General features: G+C 43.2%; 3 protein-coding genes across 11 annotated transcripts in view; 1 reads left to right on the forward strand and 2 right to left on the reverse strand.

Moving 5' to 3' along the window:
• The window catches only part of LOC118309843 (inositol 1,4,5-trisphosphate receptor type 1), a 62,177-nt gene extending 57,896 nt beyond the window's left edge, over positions 1 to 4,281 (reverse strand). For 3 of the 8 annotated variants that reach the window (XM_047332757.1, XM_047332758.1, XM_035632388.2), the window contains exons 1-2: positions 4,061 to 4,255; positions 2,137 to 2,247 (exon numbers count right to left, since the gene is read on the reverse strand). In XM_047332757.1, the coding sequence (XP_047188713.1) occupies positions 2,137 to 2,228 (92 nt within the window). In that variant the 5' untranslated portion in view covers positions 2,229 to 2,247; positions 4,061 to 4,255. Of the gene's footprint in view, positions 1 to 2,136; positions 2,248 to 3,642; positions 3,766 to 3,918; positions 3,938 to 4,060 lie in introns of those variants that run through there. The other 5 variants (XM_047332755.1, XM_047332759.1, XM_047332756.1 and 2 more) reach the window with 5 other exon arrangements.
• A 313-nt stretch (positions 4,282 to 4,594) lies between these two features.
• sumf1 (sulfatase modifying factor 1) lies at positions 4,595 to 10,275 on the forward strand. Of its 2 annotated transcripts, XM_035632402.2 has the most exons (10): positions 4,595 to 4,961; positions 6,010 to 6,183; positions 6,363 to 6,437; positions 7,234 to 7,316; positions 7,942 to 8,064; positions 8,167 to 8,281; positions 8,463 to 8,576; positions 8,660 to 8,719; positions 9,405 to 9,453; positions 9,616 to 10,275. In XM_035632402.2, the coding sequence occupies exons 1-9, from the start codon at positions 4,737 to 4,739 to the stop codon at positions 9,411 to 9,413; spliced, it is 978 nt and encodes a 325-aa protein (XP_035488295.2). In that variant the 5' UTR covers positions 4,595 to 4,736; the 3' UTR covers positions 9,414 to 9,453; positions 9,616 to 10,275. The 2 variants fall into 2 exon arrangements, with proteins under 2 accessions (XP_035488295.2, XP_035488294.2); XM_035632401.2 differs by lacking the exon at positions 9,405 to 9,453.
• A 299-nt stretch (positions 10,276 to 10,574) lies between these two features.
• On the reverse strand, positions 10,575 to 20,352 carry LOC118310086 (leucine-rich repeat neuronal protein 1-like). The gene is made up of 2 exons (XM_035632885.2): positions 19,810 to 20,352; positions 10,575 to 13,693 (listed from the first exon to the last, which is right to left on the reverse strand). The coding sequence occupies exon 2, from the start codon at positions 13,458 to 13,460 to the stop codon at positions 11,313 to 11,315; it is 2,148 nt and encodes a 715-aa protein (XP_035488778.2). The 5' UTR covers positions 13,461 to 13,693; positions 19,810 to 20,352; the 3' UTR covers positions 10,575 to 11,312.
• Positions 20,353 to 21,168: the final 816 nt, after the last annotated feature.

The raw sequence follows: 21,168 nt of genomic DNA on the forward strand, positions 1-21,168 counted from the left end.
CGATTATTTTCATTATCAATTAATCTGTAGATTATTTTATCGATAATCGATTAGTTGTTTGGTCCATAAAATGGTGAAAAATGTCGGCCTTGTTTCCGCAAACCACCATGATGACGTTTTGTTTTATCCACACACCAAAGATATTTAGTTTACTGTCACAGAGGAGCAAAGAAACCAGAAAATATTCACATTTAAGAGGCTGAAATCAGAAAATTTTTACTTTTTCTCCCATAAAAACTACTTGAACCGATTAATCGATAATCAAAATAGTTGGCGATTCATTTAGTAGTCAATTACTAATCGATTCATCGATGAACTGTTGCAGCTCTAATGGAGTGTTTCTCAGATAAAACAAGACCAGTGATGATCATTTCTAACTGACATGTTATACACCAAAATGATTATAAAATAATCAGATTATTCAAAAGTAAAAAATAATCAAATAGTTAGTTGCAAACCAATTCCAACCCAACTCCTGTCAGGATTAAAATTTACAGTAAAACAAAGCGGTAATTAAAGAAAGCAGTAACACTTGTTTGTCCAATTTTCATAGAGGGCTTCCACAGCTGCTGCTGCTGCGTGTTTACACTCTCTCTCCATTCAGTAATTCAATTATTGTGGATTAGGTGACCTGTGGGCAAACTGGAATTTCTGCTGACAAATTTAGCTTTTGCTGGCTTAGAATAACACTCGTCGGGACAGCGGCCAACCCCACATCCATTTCGAGCCTTTTCCCGGGGAATGTCTGCAGTTGTCCAAACAGACCTGTCTACTCCTCCTCCTCTCCGTACACCTCACGGAACAAAGCTGCCGACTAAGATTAAAAAGTCCAGAAATATCTGGGAAGACGAAATTGTACATTATATGTCTGTGCTTTAAGTTTAGTTTCACATTTGAACAAACTCGAAAAGTCATAAATTCTGCAGCGTCACTAAAAAGGAGCTTCTTTTTTTTTCACTTTTACATATTATGCTCAAAGCGATTTCTCTATTTTACATAGGGTTTCTTCCTCGAAGGTCATATGATTTTAAGAATGCTGTTGTGTTGGTGGTTGTGCAGCTCAAAGCCAAAACTCTCATCAGTTTTTTAAATATGTGCTTTTATGCAACAGTGTGTGTGCGTGTGTGCGTGCGTTCCTGCGTGCGTGCGTGCGTGTGTGTGGGATGCTCTGGAACGCGAGAAAGGCCACAATGTCTCAATAGTGACTCAGTCTCTGCTGTTGGTCAGTCCATTTTTCATGAGCAGGGGGGTGGAGGAGGAGGTTCTGGACACTGGGTTGATCAATGGTAGCTTATCCAGCACCTTGTTTTTTATATATATATATATATATATATATATATATATATATATATATATATATATATATATATATATATATGATGGTTTCCACCAGCAAAATATCAGTGTAAGCTTTCTCTTATTGCCCACTTCATATTCAGAACAGAACAGAACAAGAAAGGTTGAGTGTTTGACATTGTGAATAATAACTGAATTTTTGATATTCTAGTGATACCGTACCTTAAGATCAGTATGTATATACAGAGTTTACAATCAATGTGCATCCAGCTTCTACAAAATCAGAAGCAGGTCTGTTGTGTTTTAAATGTGGATGGAGGAAAACAACACAATATCGCTGCCACTGTACATTTACTCTCACTCTGCCTTCACACCTACACCTTCCATATACCATCACAAACACACACACTTTATCATTAACTGTGCATTGGCCGCCCCTAATTTCCCTTTTCTCCCAGCACTATCAATGGTGGGGTCAGTTGTGATCGAAGCACCTCTTTGAAGGCAAACCATGGTTTCCACAGCTTTGCTCTGTGGGACATCCATTCATCTCTCCTTAGTTAATCCCATTCTGCCACTGACAAGGGTGAACTGATGCCTGTGACTCATGCAAACAAGTTTTCATCCGGGGCAAACAAAAATAAGATGAAAAGGAAAAGCTTTATCTGATAGCGAGAAAAAAAAATCTGTGTCCAACTGTCCCGGTCTTTCCAAAAATGGTAAACAGTTGCCACCACTAGTGTGATTTCCTTCCGTCAATATCCTGCTCAGTTTGCAGTGCAACAGATGGAAGTGTGAAGTGCGCTCACACACAGTGTTCAGCCAGGAAGATGGACATACCCCAGGGTGCTGATGAAACCATTGGTGGATCCCTCTGCGTACAGGGAACAGATGTCCCCAATGTGAAGGAAGCTGGACATCTTATCTGACATGGTCGACACACACTAACACCTGCAGCAGAAGACAAAATTTAAAATCATCATTAGTGAAAATGTCTCACGCTGTGTTTTGCATCCTGGAAATGTCACAACTCCAGAAAGAGCCAACAGCCATACTTTATGATCTTTATGAAGCACAGCACACACAGATATTATTATAGTGATTCACTCACTCAACGTCCACTTGAAAAAGCCTGTAGCTGCAGAGCTCCCAGTTAGGTGGCAGAGCAAAAAAGAGAGGTTTCCCTGAAAGGTCTTGCTATACTGATACCACTCTCCGGCTGCATGGATTTGCATAGCTGCAGGGAAATGATCTGTTTGACGTAACTGTAAGCTATTTGTATCATGTTGTGGCTTAGGAGTGAATACATGAATGTAATGTAGGAGTGGCAAGATTAAGGGTTGCAGGTACTAAGTGGCAACCCCACTGCAACTCTTCCACCATACCTGCACCTGCACCTGCAGCCATGCACCGATTGGAAGGCACCAGCTGTCAATCACACCGTATCCGCGCTCCAATGTATACGGTGTTTATCTGTTTTACTCTAAATGAGACTTTACTCTAAATTTACTAAATGAACATAATGCTGTATTGAAGAAGACCTGATAGCATAGATTCAGATCATAAACTCATCAGGAACATGTTTACTGATGTCATAAATCAAGTGAGAAGAATTGACATTTTCTCATTCTTCTTTTTGCAATCCTGTGGTGTCGCCCTCTGCTGGTGATTCCAGAGAATACAGTTCTTCAGGCACTTCTGCATTGGCCTCATTTTCTGCACTCTGTGACTACGTCCCTTTCTATATACAGTCTATGGTGGCGACCCACCATGACGTCCCCCACTGGTTTGTGAACTGCCATTGTGAAACCTTGAGTTTCACATTTTGGCCCGGCAGCCATATTTGGAGGAGCAGGGGGTGGGCCTGACTGAGGGCTCGCCCACTGCACGTCCACCTACACAACCAAGTCTATGGCAGGTACCATGAAGTCCACAGGTCTTCGTCACTGAAGCAGTTATGTGGGCAGGGGCATTGCAACAGCTTGGGCAAAGCGAGTAATTGCCTGGGGCCCCAAGCTGAGAGCCCACCCCAAGAAATGGCAGATTACGTCACAAAGAACCCTCTTAAATTCTATGATCAGCCATATACAGGAGACTAATAAGAGACCATGTTCAGAAACCCCCTGACAAGTCACCCTATCCGATGTAGGGCCCCCCCCGTCCGATGTAGGGCCCCCCCCCCCCAGGTCTTGGGGGCCCCCAAACTCCTGTGAAACGCCCCTGTGTGTGGGCACTGCAGGTTCACCTCACTCAGGTCATCTTCCTCCTTCTGAAGCACCACCTCACACTGGGATCGATTTCTTTCTCTCTTTTTTTAAACCATTAAAAAAAAAAACCCTAACTAACGTTTGTCCTGGGCTCACTGCTGTAAGCTCCGAGTGACGACGGGCCTGTGGACGGTGAAACTTCCAGCACTGTCACCGCAAAACTGCGCATCTTCTTGCCGCCGCACACGTCTGTCGATCGAACCTCGGAAAACCAAAAGACGAAAGTGTGAGCAAAGCGCGTTCAGCGTGATTTAAAAAAAAACAAAAAAAACAACGGCATCCGCAATCACGCTTTTTAGGCGCAGTCCCCCCCCCCCACAAAAAAAAAAGACATTATCATCGGAGTCTCACTCACTCGTCGTCTTGGTTGTACGGAAGCATTCCTGTCAACCATTTGAGGAGAGCGAAGTGAAATGTGCGTGAGAGGGAGCGAGAGATCGAGGAGGAGGAGGAGGAGGAGGATGGCGAAGCGAACAAGTTGTGCGCTAAAACTTTACCTCGGCGGCGGCGGACGCTCGGTCGTTCAGCCCTGCTGCGGAGCGGCTGGGGACGACACGACGGCGGCTCTGCTCTCTCCGCCCTCCGACGGTGACATCCAGCCGTCGGCCACCGTTACAGTCCAGTGTTTTATATCTGACAGCTCCGCGGCTGGCTGCGCTCACTGAGGGCTGCCTGCTCACTGGCTGGCTCGCTGCCACTTCTTCTTCTTCTTCTTCTTCTTCTTCTTCTTCTTCGTCGTCGTCGTCGTCCCCCTCTACTCGAGGGGTCCTGGTGTCGATCGCTGGGAAATGATGTCCATGTGCATCAAGGAAACCTGACCTGTGATCACTGCCGCTGCACAGCCTCGAGTTATATGGTGCAGAGAAGAAAAAAAATATTTTGTTAAGTAATAAACTTTAGCTGCAGCACATTGATTTTTTTTTTATTATTAAAACTTAAAGAAAAATATTTAATTTCTACACAAACGCAATCTGCTGTATTTGCCAGCCCTGGTCATAACGTGCAGAAATATCCAGTAGCATGATGTGTGGATTAATATGTATTTACAATAACGCCTGCTACCCGGGCAGGAAGGAGTTAACAGACCAACCGCTGCAGCCAGCTGACCGACCACGTGACTTTGCGGAAGTAAAAGTATGAACGGCATCGACAGATGAGCGGCTTCCCGCTAGGATGTCGCGCTGCTTGCTGTTATTATTCGTCTTCGGGTGTGTGAGCAGACTGTTCGGGGCCGAGCAAGAGGGGTCTCCGAGCTGCGGCTGTGCGACCCCGAGGAGAGCCGACCCGGACCCCGCGGAGGACGGGACGGCCGCGCCGGACCCGGCTGCCAAGTACTCCAGAGGCGCCGGGGAGAAGCCGTGTGCGGCCCGGGGAGAGGAGGAGAACACACAGAGTCAGGTAGGCAAGGGTCTCGTGTCAGGCACCTCCTGATTGTGCCAAGTGGCCGAATGTCCTGAGATGCAATCACAGAGAGCAACCTGACCCTAACCCTAAACCTGACCTTAACCCTAACCCTAACCCTGACCCTAAACCCTGACCCTGACCCTGACCCTAAACCTACACAAAATGTTGATCTCAGGACAGTAGTAAGTGAAAATCAAGCAGCATCTATTATTGTCTTTACTGCACCGCAGAGAAGTGACCACAGGGCCGCTTGGGTATCGGATTGTTTAGAAATGTCTAAACTTTACCTGAAAGATCACAACTTTTCTGTAAAGTTGTCATCGATGTGACATAAGAGCCTTGTACAGTTTGGTAGGTATAGTGGCTGAAGGGCCTTTAATGGAGACATTTCACCAACAGCACAGACCAATAGGGCCCAGGTTTTTTCCCGAGCTTTACGCCAGAGCTGCAATTTAACAAATCTTCCCTTCTTGGTTTGGTGCACAATAATTTGCACCCCTCTGGCTCACGGTTTGAATAGTGTTGCTTTCAGTGGGATGTAGGGAACTCAATGGATCGGTGGACCTGTATTAAGTTAGTCTCCAACAGTTGCATCAACCTGCTTTTTTTCTCTCAAACTGCTTCAGAGAAAGACCTTGTGCATGGTTGATTCATATCAGCAGGCTGTGTTCACTATTATTTATAGACTCATCTCTTCTTATTCTCAGAAAGGACAATGTGCTCTAGACTTGCAGCATCTCTCACAAAATGTATTTTTTGTTGTTTGATAAATGTATCTTTTATATTCATGTTTTATTTTCTATCTATGTGTTTGCACCTTTTTGTTGCTGATGATATTATATCCCAATTGTTTTATTATCTTCTTCAGCTGTGTATTGTGCAGCCTAGTTGTCAGAGAGCTCTAACAGAGTTACGGTATCCTTACACTCAGATGAGATTAAGTTTGCAGTCCTTTAAAGGACTCATTATCCCAATAATTTTGTGACCTTCCCGGTCAAAGCTAGAGAGATTCATAGGACGGCTTCTCTGCTCTCACACGCAGATGGTGCTGATTTCTGGAGGGGAATTCCTGATGGGAACAGACAACCCAGGCATCCCTGCAGATGGAGAGAGCCCTCAGAGGCTGGTGCAGGTGGACTCCTTCCACATGGACGTCCAGGAAGTCACTAACCGGCAGTTCCAGAGCTTCGTCGGTGCCACAGGATATGTCACCGAGGTATGGGATAATTTCATAAGATCAAACCATGAGGTGTATTGTGAATTCATTCAAATCTGTTTAATTGATCAAAAAAATTATAGAAAGTCAAAGTAACTATTCAGCAGTGGTTATTGTAATGTTTTAAGGTTAATATGCATCATCTTTGCTCATAATATTTTCATTCTTTGTCCTGTTAGGCAGAGAAATTTGGAGACTCGTTTGTGTTTGAGGGAATTTTGAGTGAGTCAGTCAAAAACCAGATCACCCAAGCAGTAAGTATGATTATTCAACAGTTGACTTACCTGTACCATGAATTTAACATGAACGTTTTCTAACATTTGACCTGTATGATGTGTTATAGAAAGATTTCTGACAGGTAAACACTTTTACTTTTTAGTTTTTCTTTCTCTGCACTTCACAAAAGAGACAGCAAGATCAATAGACTCACTCTTTATGCAATCTATCTTTCAATTTATCTATCTATCTATCTATCTCGCTATCTATCTATCTAGAGAGAGGTATTATAGAAGAAGTCTTTAGAAGTGTTTTATCTTAAAATTATATCTGAAACTGACAATATTCCGTTTAAGGGAGTAAACCTGCACACTTTCCTCTTCACTTTGTTTGCCTCTAAGATTTCCAGATGCTCCGGTTGCTAATTTAACACCTATTTTATTCTACAAACCTTCTGTAAATGTTTGGAAATGCAATTATGAAATTTTCATTTTGTGCAGTTCGGATTGATTTTCGACAAGGAAAAGGGTGGCTCACCTGCCATGTGAAACAATGCTTTGAGAAAATAAGAATAAAAGACAACATTTTGTGTTTCATTGTAGCCCGTATGTTTTGTCATTTTTTATGTACATGTTATGACTCTGGGTCATTATGAACATTTTAGGCAGGGTGCAGTGTGCCGGTAACGGCAATAGTATAAACCAATGGTACCATCGCAGTACACCAAGGGCTAGTTTAGATGAACACTGAAGAGGGTGTGTAAGAGAAGAATAAGAATATCAGAGAAGCATAACATCAGCATGAAAAAACTGTTAACCGGTACTTTGTTATTAGGTGGCTGCTGCCCCCTGGTGGCTCCCAGTCAAAGGGGCCAACTGGAGGCAGCCGGAGGGTCCAGACTCCAACAACACAGACAGGTAGAAACCATAGACTGTGTGTAAAAATGGATACAGTCGTAAGGTGAAGCCAATGCGGAAGTGTCTAAAACCTTAATTAGTCTGTGAGAAAATTAATCTACTTGATTTATAACAGTAAACACTTTCCTGAGGAGTTGGTCACAATCTCTAGTTTCAAGTCTTGTTTAGAGTAAAATATACGATAAAGCACTGGGGGGTGGATACAGTGTGATTGACAGCTACCACCGTCCAATGGGTGCAGGTCCCAGGTGTATGCGGACATGTAGTAGACCATCTCTCAGTCAGGCCCAACCCCCCACTCCAAATATAGTTACTTCTGGTTTCAAAAAAACAAGATTGCACTGGCCAATGCTTAACTTGAGTCTTCAAAATGGCAATTCACAAACCACTGTGGGACGTCACGTTGCGTTGCCACTTTACGCAACTTTACAACACACGTTACTTCATATACGAAAATCTGCGCAATATTCTCAAGAATTACATTTTTTATTACTCTGTCCATGTTGCACATGTATTCAAAAGCAAACTTTTTTTGTCTTTAAATGTTTTTATGTCCTTTGGCGAAAGAAAAGAAAGAGATGAATGAAACAGGAACTTTGCAATTTACTTTAAATCTTTTTTTTAGGCTGGACCATCCTGTTATACACGTGTCCTGGGCAGATGCTAATGCCTACTGCTCCTGGGCCGACAGGAGACTTCCTACAGAGGCAGAATGGGAGTACGCCTGCAGGAGCGGCCTGAAAGACAGGCATGATATTTACTCATTATTTACGTGACTGTAAAATATTACAGGGCTTGTGCATGTGCTGCGGTCTATGTCAATTTCCTGATATGCCACTCCTGGGCGTAGACTCTATCCATGGGGAAACAAGTTGAACCCAAAAGGACAACACTACGCCAACCTCTGGCAGGGGGATTTCCCCAACCATAACTCTGGAGAGGATGGATACGTCAAAACCTCACCAGTAAGTCAACAACATGTTAAAGTTTGGGTAAGGTAAATATGTAATTTTTCAGGTTAGGGAGAAGGAAGAGTAAAAGTGCTCTTGAAACGGATTTATAACTGAGCCACATTAAACTAGTTTGTCCTGATAAGATTCTAAATCAGAAGCTGCATTAAGGTCAATACATAATAATATCCTCCAGGTGAAGTCCTTTCCTGCCAATGGCTTTGGTCTGTATGATATGGTGGGGAATGCATGGGAATGGACATCGGACTGGTGGACTGTGCATCACACCGCAGTGCAGCAACACAACCCAGTAAGAGAACATTACCTCTGAGCTTTTGAGTTTTCCTGGTTTATTTTTCGGCTCTGACGTATGCTCATCCTTCTCTCTATCAGACAGGTCCTCCTTCTGGCACAGACAAGGTGAAGAAGGGAGGATCATATATGTGCCACAAGGTAAAGAAGACTTCCACCTAAGCACTTTCATACTAATTATTTTCTATAAATTTAATCAAGAGATCAAGTTCAAGAGTTCAATATGAGGAACACCAATATTGATAATTGATGACCTATTGGAGCTGTTGAAGTGTCTTATTTGTTGGGTAGATTTTGTGGGCAGTTGGTTTTTTTGTGATGAGAGCTAAAACTAAAACAGCCCTCACTGGTGGTGCAACTTAATTTTATGTGAATGGCAGTAAATTATAACATAAATTATCCCAAGGCAATTTTCATAGTAAAAATTGCCATATAGATTTGAAGATCATTGCTAACTTGGGTAACTTTCAGCAGTGTCATATCTGTGTTATGATGTCCTGACTGAAAATCTTCAAACATACCACTTCTGTGCAAATGAGCACATTATTGAATTGCAACAGCTTTTTCAAGAATTTTAGAAATGAAGAGAAAGTTGGATATAGGTCTATATTTGGCCTAATTGGCAAAAATGTCATAATGTTCATGGAGAGTAAAATAGAACCCATACCAAAACATATATGGTACATTTACACTTTCTGCAACGCCATTTGAGCCGCCCACTCGTGACCATTTGAGTTTGTCTGTCACCAGCATTGGTTGCCATGGGAATGTGACAACAGTAATTGCATGCAAAAGAAGCCGTGAGCACAGAGGTCTTTTTGTTTAGGATGAATAAGCCATGTGAGGGATGAGAGGACAACGGGCAGGCATGCTTGGTGAATATGCACAAACAAATCAATGACCAACCGTTTCTGTGTGATTGTCTCCCTTGTTTGTATTTTTTTTTTTTTTTACATACACTAACAAACCCCTTTCCACTGGTGGAGAAATCAATTCACTGACAGTAAATTTTCCTCTTTTCTCTCACATTCCTCCAGTCTTATTGTTACAGATACCGATGTGCGGCCCGTAGCCAGAACTCACCAGACAGCTCGGCCTCTAATCTTGGTTTTCGCTGTGTCTCTCAGGAGCAACAATGACCTGACCTGCTTGTCTTCAACACAGGGTCCCTTATTCCAGCTGCTCTTGAACCACAGTGTTGGACGCAGAGTTAACCCGTGAAAGCAGTATTTGTATTTCAATTGTGAGGCCTTTATTTGCCCTCACGTCCGTGTGCATCTGAAGATGTTTTCTCCGCCAAAAGGCCTCAAATAACTTGAAGTCAAGAATCTCTTACACGTATGCAGATATTTGTAGAACCTTTAACAGTTATCAGACTTTTTATTAAATCAAATATTTCTCTGTGCACAAGTAGAGGGAGACCTGAATAATTTAAGTCACTGTTTCTGCTTGGGTCTGTGCGGTCCTGTTTATGTGAAATGACATTTTATCTGTTGTCATTATCAGCCGAGGACAGCTTGAGATAAAGACTGTATTTTATACAATTAATATGTGTGAGTATGAAGTTGAGTAGATTAATTTGTTTACCCTGTGTGTGATTCCTCTGCCGGAAAAGGAAATTTCCTAAATGACTTTGGAAATGAAAAGCTAACCAAAGGTTTTGTAAATTTATGCTAATTAAATGCAATTATGCTGAATCTCTCAGTGGTACTTTACTTTTACTCTGTGTTTGATGATTATTGCCCTCCATGACGGCCATATTGCACAGGTTTATTATGTAGTTGTAGTAAAAGGCTTCCACTAGAGGGCAGTAACTACTCAAATATTTATCCATCTGTCTCTACGTTTTGTGAAGGTCCACATACCAACAGCCTGTTTCATTTGGGGAAAGTGTGTCTAACTAAACTGAAATGATATAATAACTGCAGACTAAAGGAGTAATTGAAAATGAGGATGAATGTCTGCAAAATAACCAAAAATTATTTATTGTGACTTTTTTTAGTGTACATATTTAATGTGAAAACAAACTAAACAATAAGCGAACAAAAATCAAGCAAAATAAGCAAGTAAATGGAGAAAGAGTCAAAATATTTCTAGTGCACCTAGGTAAAAAATGAAACTCAAAATATTTTAACAAACATTTTATATTCCTAGCATTAACATCACATTTATCAGCAAACTAAAATCCTAGTGTCTCGCAATTTAAATCAGAAAGTTCAAAGGTATAGTTGATACAACAATACTGCACAATGGCTAACATTCAGTAGACAGTATAACAAGTCTAAAACCCGCTGTCAGCTTTTAATTGAAGTTAATACAAACTCCATTAACTATCAGTGCACAACAGATTACCTGTTTTACAAAACAGAGCAAGAAACACTGATCTCTACTTAATAATGCTGAAAGAAGACTGCTGCCCCCACTGCTCAATTATTAACCCAAAAGAAAGTGAGTCAAAAATGCACCAAGGAACAGAGCATAGTATCTACGACAACCTGGAAGCTAAACACAGCTGCCATCTTGGAGAGTCCAAAACAATGAAGAGATAATAAGAATCAAACATAGGCGATGCGCTATACTACAAATCCTGTCATTGATTTCTCTGCCTCATAACAGCAAAGCTGTGAATACAAAAAAAAACATTTTTTTAACTTTATTCTACTTTTGCACCAAAATGGCAAAAGTGTGTCTTTTTGTGCTGCTGGGGAGGCAGCCAGGCCTCCTTACTAAAACCTCACCACATGTAATAGCTACGTGTGGTGTCAACAGGAGAGGGTTTTCCCTCCGTGCTCCCATCTTTGTCCTTTTCACCGTCAACCTCCCACAGGTTGATGAGGGGAGGGTAAAGCTCGTTAAGGGGGATGGAGGAGGTCTTCAGCATGTATTTCTTCAGGGAGTGGTGGTAGTTTTTTCTCTTCCATCTGCGGGCCATATAGATGCCGACGGTTGCCAGACTGATGAAGGCCAACATGGCCACCATGACAGCGAGCACAGCTGCACTCGGATGCTGGTCTGACAGGTCCAGGGCAAAGGCGGCTCTACGTGTTGTCACGTTAACGCAAGACTTGTGCGTCTGCAGGTGGACATTGGAGACCGTGAGGCATACCTCATACTCAGTGGCAGGCTGAAGGTGTGTGAGATTGTACTCATGAACGTCTACGGGGACACGAGCTGTGTAGGTGATGTGCGGGTTGTCAATCTTCATGGTGGCTGAGGCCCACTTCAGATTGGAGGACATAACATTTGAATTGACTTTCCAGGACACCAGGATGGAGTGGGACTCAGTCTGCTTGACAAAGATTTTCATCACCTGGGCACTGTCGAGAAGGGTGCCATTTACCCGGATGGTGGCCACTCGTGTGTCAGCCCCTTCTGTGTTCTGGGCCACACAGGTGTAACGACCAGAATCTTCCACCTGCACATGAGTCAACCGCAAGGTCCCCTCACTGCTCAAGTGGTACCGCTCTGACACAGTGTCTGTAGTGATTTTAGTCCCAAGAGGAGTCACCCAGTAGATCTCTGGCTCTGGCTCAGCCATGGCCCTGCAGTCGAGACTGACACTCATGCCCAGCTCAAGGTTCGAGTGGCTGGGGAAAGTGTCGTGGGATATGAGGGGGAGGCACTGCTCCGAGGACTCCAAGAGCCTAAGCTCACGAACCAGCTGGCCCCTGAGTTCTATTGGGGAGCTGCACAGCATGGCCAGCGGCTCCATGAAGCGTACCGTGGTCCTATTAGAACTCATCCACTGAATGACACAATCACAGCGCAATGGGTTGCTGTGCAGACTGATCTCCCGCAGATTAGGCAACACCTCCACAGTGTGCTGATAAAGGGCAGTGAGGGCATTATTGTTAAGCATCAGGCTCTCCAGAGAGGGCATGTCCCTAAAGGCCAACCTGTGGACATAAGACAGTTTAGGGTTGTTCGTGGCTTCCAGCTTTGTCAGTTCTGGTAGGTTGTCAAGAGCATAACGGTCAATAGACACTAACTCCATCATGTTGTTGATGCCCAACTCCTTCAGACGTAGCATGTTTCTGAAGTCTCCTTCCTGGATTTTGTGAACTGGATTTTTGTTTAAATCCAAGAATTTCAGATTGGGGACTTTCTGAAGCGCCAGCTGAGGGATTCTGACCATTTTGTTGTCATAGAAAGAAATGCTTTCCAGGTTATCCAAACCTACAAATGCATTCGCTGGCACATCGGTGAGGTCCATGCCAGCCAGAACAAGACTCCTCAGGCTTCCTAGAGGCTTAAAGTTCATGTCTAAGAGGCCAATGACAGGGTTCTCCCCAATCATGAGGATCTCAAGGTTAGGTGTTTCTTCAAACCAGCGGCTGTCTATGACATGGAGTCTGTTGGAGTTAAGATGGAGGCGAAGTAAGCTGTGCAGGCCTGCAAATGCCCGAGGAGAGATGGAATTGATCTGGTTGTGGTTGATGTAGAGCTCCTGGAGGTTGGAGAGGTTTCCCAGGCAGTGATCTGGCAGCTGAGTGATCTGGTTCTCCTCTAGATGCAAAGTGGTCAGGTGATTCATGCTTGTGAGGCCCACAGCTTCCACAGTGCTAAAGTTGTTTTGCGATAGGTCCAACTCTGTCAAATTGAACAGTGCTTCCAGCTCTCCACTTGTGTGTGAGATGGCATTACTTTGTAGCAGTAGCACCTGGGTATCTGTTGACAGGTTGGCAGGGATGTGCGTGAGCCTCAAGTCATTGCAGTCCACCGTAATTGCTTCCTTGTAGGTTGACTGGGGTGTGAACCAAGGACGGATCTCACACACACACAAACAGGGACATTCTTTACCATTTATAGGCGACAGGAAGGAAAGAAGCAATCCCATGCCCAGCCAGATTAAAGGAGGCCAATGCTGAGAGTCGAGCGCCATTTTGTCTGCTCTCTCTGCTCACAGAAAGCGTAGAGGAGAAGCAGTGTTCAGGAGAAGGGTATGAAGGGAAGGTTCGTGTGCATTAGTCTGCTTTGTTGCTAGCTAGTTGCTGTAGGTCCTTCAGTGAGCGGTGGTTTCTAATCCAGAGTAATGTATGTTCAGAAGAAAGGCCCGAAGAATATCTGGTCCAAACTTCACCTCTGCACTTCACTTCCACACCCTGAGGTTTGAACCTAAAATAACAGACAGAAGAAGGTAATTAGAAGTAGAATATTTTTGATTATCTTTTTGCTAAAAAAAAAAAAAAGAAGAAGAAAGGATTAGTTAAAACAGTAAATGAGTGAAAATGAAAAAAGTGAGATGGTTTTAGTTGGGCAACAAATGAGGCAAGTGTTTTCAACAATGACACCCTACAGATGGAAGATGTCTAATGGGGCTGATCTTTCAAATTTTTCCTGTTAGCCTGCTGTTGTGCAGACATACAGTATACACAGTCCGACAATGTATCATAATACTGACAAAAAAATACTTTTGGGTGTTGATGTACCACTTTGCTATTTGTCTGGCCAGTCCATTGGTTAAAGAATTATACTTTTGCTTCACGTGCAAACATATTGACCTCTTGCTACGGGTTGATCCTAACTTCAGTGACTTGAGTAAAGAATTTCTGTAAAAGACAAGATCGGAATTTTCAGAAAATAAGAATCCTTTTTTTTTATCTGTCAGTAGCTGAGAAGATAGGGTTGATATTAGCTCTGCCTCCCTGAGTGTTGCATATCTGTCTCCTCAGAGATTACCATCATGTTTTTCTCTCCAGGCTGGGTAGATTATCAGCATGCCAGCTTGATATCAGCGATCCTCTTGAACGAGTTTGTGGGGCGGGCGCAGCCGGCAACTCTGGCTGTGAGCCCATTACACAACAGGCTTAATATACTGGGATTGTGCGCTCTTCACTGTTAATCACTCACTACTTATGATACAGTCCCATGGGAAGCAGTCATACACGTGTCAAGTGAATTTAGCATTTTTTTTTAAAAGTGCCAGTGCTGTGGACTTGCCATACACATCCAAGTCTGGTAAGGTCAGGACAAGCAGAGAGAAACTGAAGTGGACTGTGAGGCAGAAGCTCCAAAGAAATAGCAATATTTTACGCTTTCGTTTTTATTCTGTCAATTTCATGACACCAATTTCTAGAAAGCACTGTAGGGATGACATGTACCGACTCAATCTCCACAAGCAGATTTAGAAAAATAAGCAATGGAGATGAGGAGGCAGTCATCAGTTTCTTACAACAAATCCTAAAATCTATCTGTGTACAGTGAACTCTCATTTGGTTTTAATATGGAATAATAAAAAGCAATAATTTGCTTCCATAGAAATTCAAATTTTCATTGTCAAGAGAGAGAAAGATAAAACTCTCTGCTTTCAACAAAACGAAACACCAGAGTGTCGACGTCAGTGTATCTAGTTTCACATCAAAACTGTTACAAGTTCTTCCAATATTAACATAAAATGGATACAGATTGTTTTCTCTCTCCTTTCATGTGCCGTCTGCTCAAACCCTGCGGTGTGTTGACACCTTTTCTTTCACATTTGCATGTAGAACAGTACAGAAGAAGCTCAACGAATCCAAAATGAAACACTAAGTGCGCATAAAAACAACATTTTAAGATGTTTTATGGAGAACGTAAATATGACAGAAAGGGGCAATTTATGGAAAAGGCAGCTGTTCTCAATTCCAGCAAAAAGAAGTAAATCAAATACAACAACTATGCTGCAAAGAGTGTTTAAAGCGTTTGCTTCTCTTTGAGTGAGAACACATGGTGCCTGGTATCAGTTGGCTGGTCTCTCCCATGACCTAGTCACACTCAAACTGATTCCCTTAGTGTGACGGAAGTGGGGCAGCAGGGGCTTTCATCTTTTCCTAGCTCGTTCATTAGTTATTATCTATAGTATTAAGTAATGAACAGGCTGCACCTCCTTCTACCCTTAACCCTCCATCATTTAGTTTCTTGAATTGATGTAAAAACCTGCACGTAGAGATATATTGGAGGAATGTAAAGTTTGATGATACATTTGTCTGTCCCTTCTCCTCCTCTATGTTGTTGAGTATTAAATTGGAGGAGACAGGCCGAGTAATTGCTGCTTTCATGCTGAGGCCATAAAACTCAGACACCTGGCACCAGGTTTCTGGCAGCCTGGCAGCACTGTGGGAGTCTGCATCCGTTCCCACCTATGACTCACTGTGTGTACGTATTGACCTTGTTGACCCAAGGAGGCTCTGGAGAGCACATAAGCCCTCTTTTTCCACAGATGGCCTGCTTCATAATCACAGTAGAACACAAATTCATACTTAGAAGTTTCCCACAATGCCCACAGATACCTACATATACATGGTCTCAGTGATCTGAGCTCAGCATTGTCCTTAAGGAGAATTCAAAGTCTCCAAAGTCTTAGAAGCCAAACACTTGATCCCTCACCGGCTTCTCACTTGTAAAGACCAAGCCTTCCTGGTCCCGCTCCTACCTCTTGCCCACTCCTGCTCTGCTACAGTATGTGCAGTGAAAGGATTATCTATAGCTTTTACCCACATCCCACATAAATTACTTTGTGAAGAAAATAGTTGTTGTGTAAATGACATCATCCATCTATCTATTTTCTGAACAGCTTCTATAGTAAATCTGACTCATTCACAATTCCCCTGTCATGTCCTACAGTGCAGATCAACACCTCTTGACATGGTGGATGAAAACAGTTACTCGGATTAGGTCTGAGATTAATTCTCTCAATAGCGGGGCCAGAGCAGTTGTGTACAAGCACCTGCATCCTGAAAATCTATCTGATAATCTCTTGGCTGAGTCGGCAGAGAGCAAAGACACTGGAGGGAACGTAATTAAAAATGCATGCGTACAGATGTACCTTACACTGCACACATTTCCTCACAGTCACAAAATACACACTCAGTTTTCCCACTCTCAGTAGACTCACACACACCCTGACACAGTCCGCTGGAAGGAGACAGAGAAATCCCTTAACAGCTTGGCATCCTCCATCTGTCTGAATTGAAGCCTCCAGCATGGAGGGATTTACTCTATTTGTTCACTCAATCCTTATGAGTTTTTTAATTTAAGTACACGTTACACATGTGAAACACACACACACATACACAATACACTACACTACAATTATTCCTCTACAGTTCTTGTTATTTCCACGGGGTTCCCATAAAGCTTCTGAGAATTCCTGACCATGATGTTCAAAGCAGGATGTGTAGTCGTGGAACATAATGAGCTTTGTCTGCTTTATGCTAAGGCCTCATGAATGCATTTATAAGACAGGGTTGCTGGACAATACAGGGAGCAATGAGGATAATTAGAACCACTAAAAAGACACAGACCTGCAGTCAGATTCTTTACTAAGATCTATAACCATCACATGTTTTTTTGTGTGTGTGTGCAGGTCGCAGTCACTGTTTTCTGTGGCAGAAATAAAAGACTCATCGCTTTCTCACAATTTTGATAAAATGTATTTTCCACCTGAGAATTTACTGTAGATGCAATGCTCCTAATCCGACACTGTCGTGTATCACTTTTCACAGGAGGCAATGCTTCCGCCCCCCCCCCCCCCCTCTATTTCCGAGGAACCTTTTCACTGGGTGTAAATTGTGAGCAGTGTCTCTGAATCGGCAGCCGCCGCACAACAGGCTCACAGACATGCCATCACCATAGCAACGACTATGCCACCAGCATGTCTGTTTCATAACCAAATGAAGACATTATAAGACAGCTATTAGTGACAGCCCGCAGCTAAAGGAATATGTAGTATATAATAGTATAACAGCATTGTTTTTAACACCATGACCAATAAACACATGCTCAAATTTTTTCCACAACGTCATCACACATATCCAGATCTTCACACCGAAGATGCCAGTTTTCTAAGACAATCATTAACAGTCCAGAGCTCATGGTGCTGGAAAACTCAAGTTCCTGATGTTTTCTCCATGTCCTCACTTAGCTGGCCTACCTGCAGAGACACCCCGTTCCTACTCCCATTAGTATGCAAGAGTCTCACTTCAGATCACACAAGGCTTTGAGGCAGCGGCTGGTGGCAGAGGTGCAGAGCAGAGGAGACGGAGGGTGCATGTCCACTCAGTCAGAAAGAGGAGAGAAAGTACTGGGGTAGAGGATGGTGGGCTCTGCCACAGGACCAAACTGCTGAACTGAAAGCACAACAGGGCCAAAGGTACAATAAGAAAATCCAATACCGTGTGTGGAATTAAAGGATGGTTTAAAAGCCACAGCATGGCAAATTGTGACTGTATTTCTATTTACTGCCAATCGATATGGTGACTTTATTTCCCCGAGGAACCGAGATGGATCCTAACACAATTCTTTTCTCCTTTGACTCTAATTTTTCCTTCTCTTGCTTTTTTTAGCGCTCACTCCCCCCTCCACTTAATCTCTCCTTATAGTTGCAGTATCGGTGAAAAGCCAATATGTTGTCATTGGAGCATCGATCCATCACACTGACGGTGCCAAAATCGGAGAGTCCCCAATCTCATGGGACCCGCTATTGAAACAATGAGGTCCAGGTAGATGAAGTTGTGCAGCTCAAATTGAACTCTAAACCAGAAAAGATTGTGCCAATAATAATTGGATTGTGGGTTTTTATACATAGGCTTCTGGATGACATTGAACAAATGTCCCCATGTTTTTGTTCAACTTCAACTGTGCATTTAGCTTCAACTTGATTTGCGATTTCATTTCAAATTGCTTAAACTAACTTTCTTGAGTTTGGCAGAGCATTGATGTCTTACACCACTCCTATCTAGAATAAAAGCACGCAGTGTGCAACGTGACAAAAAAAAAATCGTTTTCAGTTCATAACAAAGGAGCAGAAAACAGCTGACTCAGTAATAACAAAGCTCACAAAGGGGGAAGGTCAAGCTGTGGCACCCGTCTCCCCATCACTGCTGTGGGAACCCCAGCACCAGCACATGCTGCGGAGTTAGCCCCTAACAATGGCTCCTCTCCGAACACACACACACACACACACGCACGCCAAGACAAGTCTTTGTTTCAGCATGTTCTCACACTCCACTTTACTATAGAAGAGATAAGCCACTGTGTATTGTGAAGGTTGTGAGAAGGAGTCACAGGCTCCTATACTCTCATATTGTTGGTTGCTTAGGTGACATCTGGATCAATTGTCTCCATTTCTTTACAAGACAAAGTAAAAGTACACAAAGTTGTGTGGCCGGCTGCTCGAAAACACGATAATGGTGCAAATAATTCAAGGCGTAATTTCCCTGCGGTCTTCATCTAAATAATGTAGTAATTTAACGCCCGCGGTGCCTTGATACAGGTGAGTTTCTTTTCTTGGTGTTGTGATCTCAGTAACAGGTGTGTCATGCAGCAGCCCCCTTCGCAAAGGTGACCCCCAACAATACACGCTTAGCTTTTCTCAAACCTCAGAGTTGATTGACCGTGATTTCTCCTCTTCATCTTCAACTGCCAGTACCCTGACCCCCGGCCATGCAAATATATTGGACGGAGCACATGAGCCCCTGGCTGCTGCTGCTCAGTGTTTCTCTCTCTGCGCTGACCAGTGATGCTGCAGGTTATGTAAATGTTACACTATATCGTTGGTTGAACCCACTGTCAGAGTGCAGTGTAATGTCAGGGCTGCTGGCAAGACAACCTGCTTCTTTTCACAACTCACATTGATATTGTAGCAAACCTGAATATTGAGACTTTGAAGGTTTGATCCATGTTTTCTTTGTCTGCCCCTCTCTGATCTCTGATCAGTTATTCATCAGTAGTCTAGACTTGAGAGGGGTCCACATTAATCACATACAGTACTGTGTGTACACTGACTGCAGAGCGCAGTGCCCTTCAGATCTAATAGGCTGTAGCCCTAATATACAGTATTTTGATAAGATGAAACTGACGCATATGCTGCAGATAAATGCTGAGCAGACACACATGGTACATTTCCAGGATCTATGTTCTGTCTAGATTACATCAATTTTCATGAACGAAACAAAACAAAAAACAGTTGTTGTTGTTGTTTTTCTCTCTCTCTCTTTGCAGTAGCACGCGCTGCAAAGGGAAGAGGGGAAGCTGAAGGGAGAAAGAGCACCTTATTGTTTCGTTCCATCTTTTGTTGATCAAATCATTTCTCGAATCACACATTCGCACTTCATCTTTATGAGGTTATTTGCCCCGACCAGAGTTTTTTTTTAAAAAGAGAAAAGAAAAAGAATCACCTCTTTCATCAGAGAGATAAATGTGCAGACATGCATCCACCACATTTCACATGCACAAGATAAACACATCGCTCTCACCTCTGTGGGCGCACAGCGCTGATGCTGATGCTGCTGCTGCTGATGCTGCTGCTGCTGCTGCTGCTGATGCTGCAGCCTCCAGCATCCGAGCCGGTTCTCAAATGATGCGCGACGCGTTCACACTGTGTTTCGGAGTACCAACAGCCTTAGTAAGAGTGTATATCCTGTCTGCGGAAAACGCCCCTCGGTAACGATATCTGCCCTGCTCCGGTGCAGGAGAAGCACGGTGATGTATCTATCTAGATGTATATGTTCGTAGACCACAGCCTCCGGTGAGCAGCGGCAGCAGCTGCCTGCACTGAAACGCGTCTGACACCGACAGCGGTGCCCGAACAGCGACCTCCCCATCTGTCATCAGCACCCCGGCAGCCCAAGTCCCACCCCGAGCGGCCCACGAGCTGCGAGCTGCTGCGGATTATGGCGCAAGTGGTGGAACCGCTGCAAGGAACCAAAGGCATCATCTGTTATCAACCTATTTAAACCAAAAACAACAACCCTGTGTCTCTATTATAAGTCCTGAAAAGTGACGTTCATCCAACATCGGTTTGAATTTGTTTAAAGGGCTTGGGAGGAGGAACATGTCATGGACCCAGAGTTGACATAAATTGAATGAATGGCTAATTAATATTTCATAAAGATTGTGGGATGAAATGGACTTTAAAGAGGATCTTAAAAGTCTCTCTCTCTCTCTCTATCACACACACACACACACACACACACACACACATTGAAAGAGAAAGACATCTTTTCTCTCAGACCTGTCACTTCTCTGGATCTTCCTCCTCCTCCTCCTCCTCCTCCTCCTCCTCTCTGAGGGGCAGTATTGTGAAGATGACAACGTTTCATCACTTGTTGTTTGAGCTGCGGCTCTGGGAGTTGTCTGGTTGCGGCTTGTAGCTACAGAGAAGAAATGCGATCTCCTCTGTGTCGAGACAACAAAGTGTCCCATGGCTGCCGTTTGTTAATACTGGAATCAAACCCAAACACTAATGGGTTCAGCAAAACTGATTCTTTTTTTTTTTAATTGCACAACAATACAATAAAGGGTTTAGATTTAGATTTTTGATTCGGCTTTAAGAAACTTAGGATAGAAACTGATTCTACCTTGGGCTACCTTTATCAGTTCAATCCATGTACTATTCTTCAGCAATCCTCTATTTCCCCATAAAGTTCTTGGCTACATACCAAAGCCGATAAGCTTGTTTCCATATAGCAGCCAAAGTCACATCACCGCTGATAGTTCCAAACTGTATCGTTATCTTTAGGGTTCAATTTCAAGTTTATTCTCATAAGACCTGAATCTTAATTTAAATAAAAAAAGAAACTATAGGAACATACAGTATTTATTGCTTCAACACA

The sequence above is a fragment of the Scophthalmus maximus genome, chromosome 6, assembly GCF_022379125.1.
Source record: "Scophthalmus maximus strain ysfricsl-2021 chromosome 6, ASM2237912v1, whole genome shotgun sequence".
NCBI lineage: Eukaryota > Metazoa > Chordata > Actinopteri > Pleuronectiformes > Scophthalmidae > Scophthalmus > Scophthalmus maximus.

Bases quoted from the DNA above. Each gene is read 5' to 3' on its own strand.
- sumf1 (XM_035632401.2), top strand. From the start codon at position 4,737: ATGTCGCGCTGCTTGCTGTTATTATTCGTCTTCGGGTGTGTGAGCAGA. The intron at 6,184-6,362 runs GTATGGGATAAT...TTGTCCTGTTAG, and splicing joins CCACAGGATATGTCACCGAG to GCAGAGAAATTTGGAGACTC. The intron at 7,317-7,941 runs GTAGAAACCATA...TCTTTTTTTTAG, and splicing joins GACTCCAACAACACAGACAG to GCTGGACCATCCTGTTATAC.
- LOC118310086 (XM_035632885.2), bottom strand. From the start codon at position 13,460: ATGGCGCTCGACTCTCAGCATTGGCCTCCTTTAATCTGGCTGGGCATG.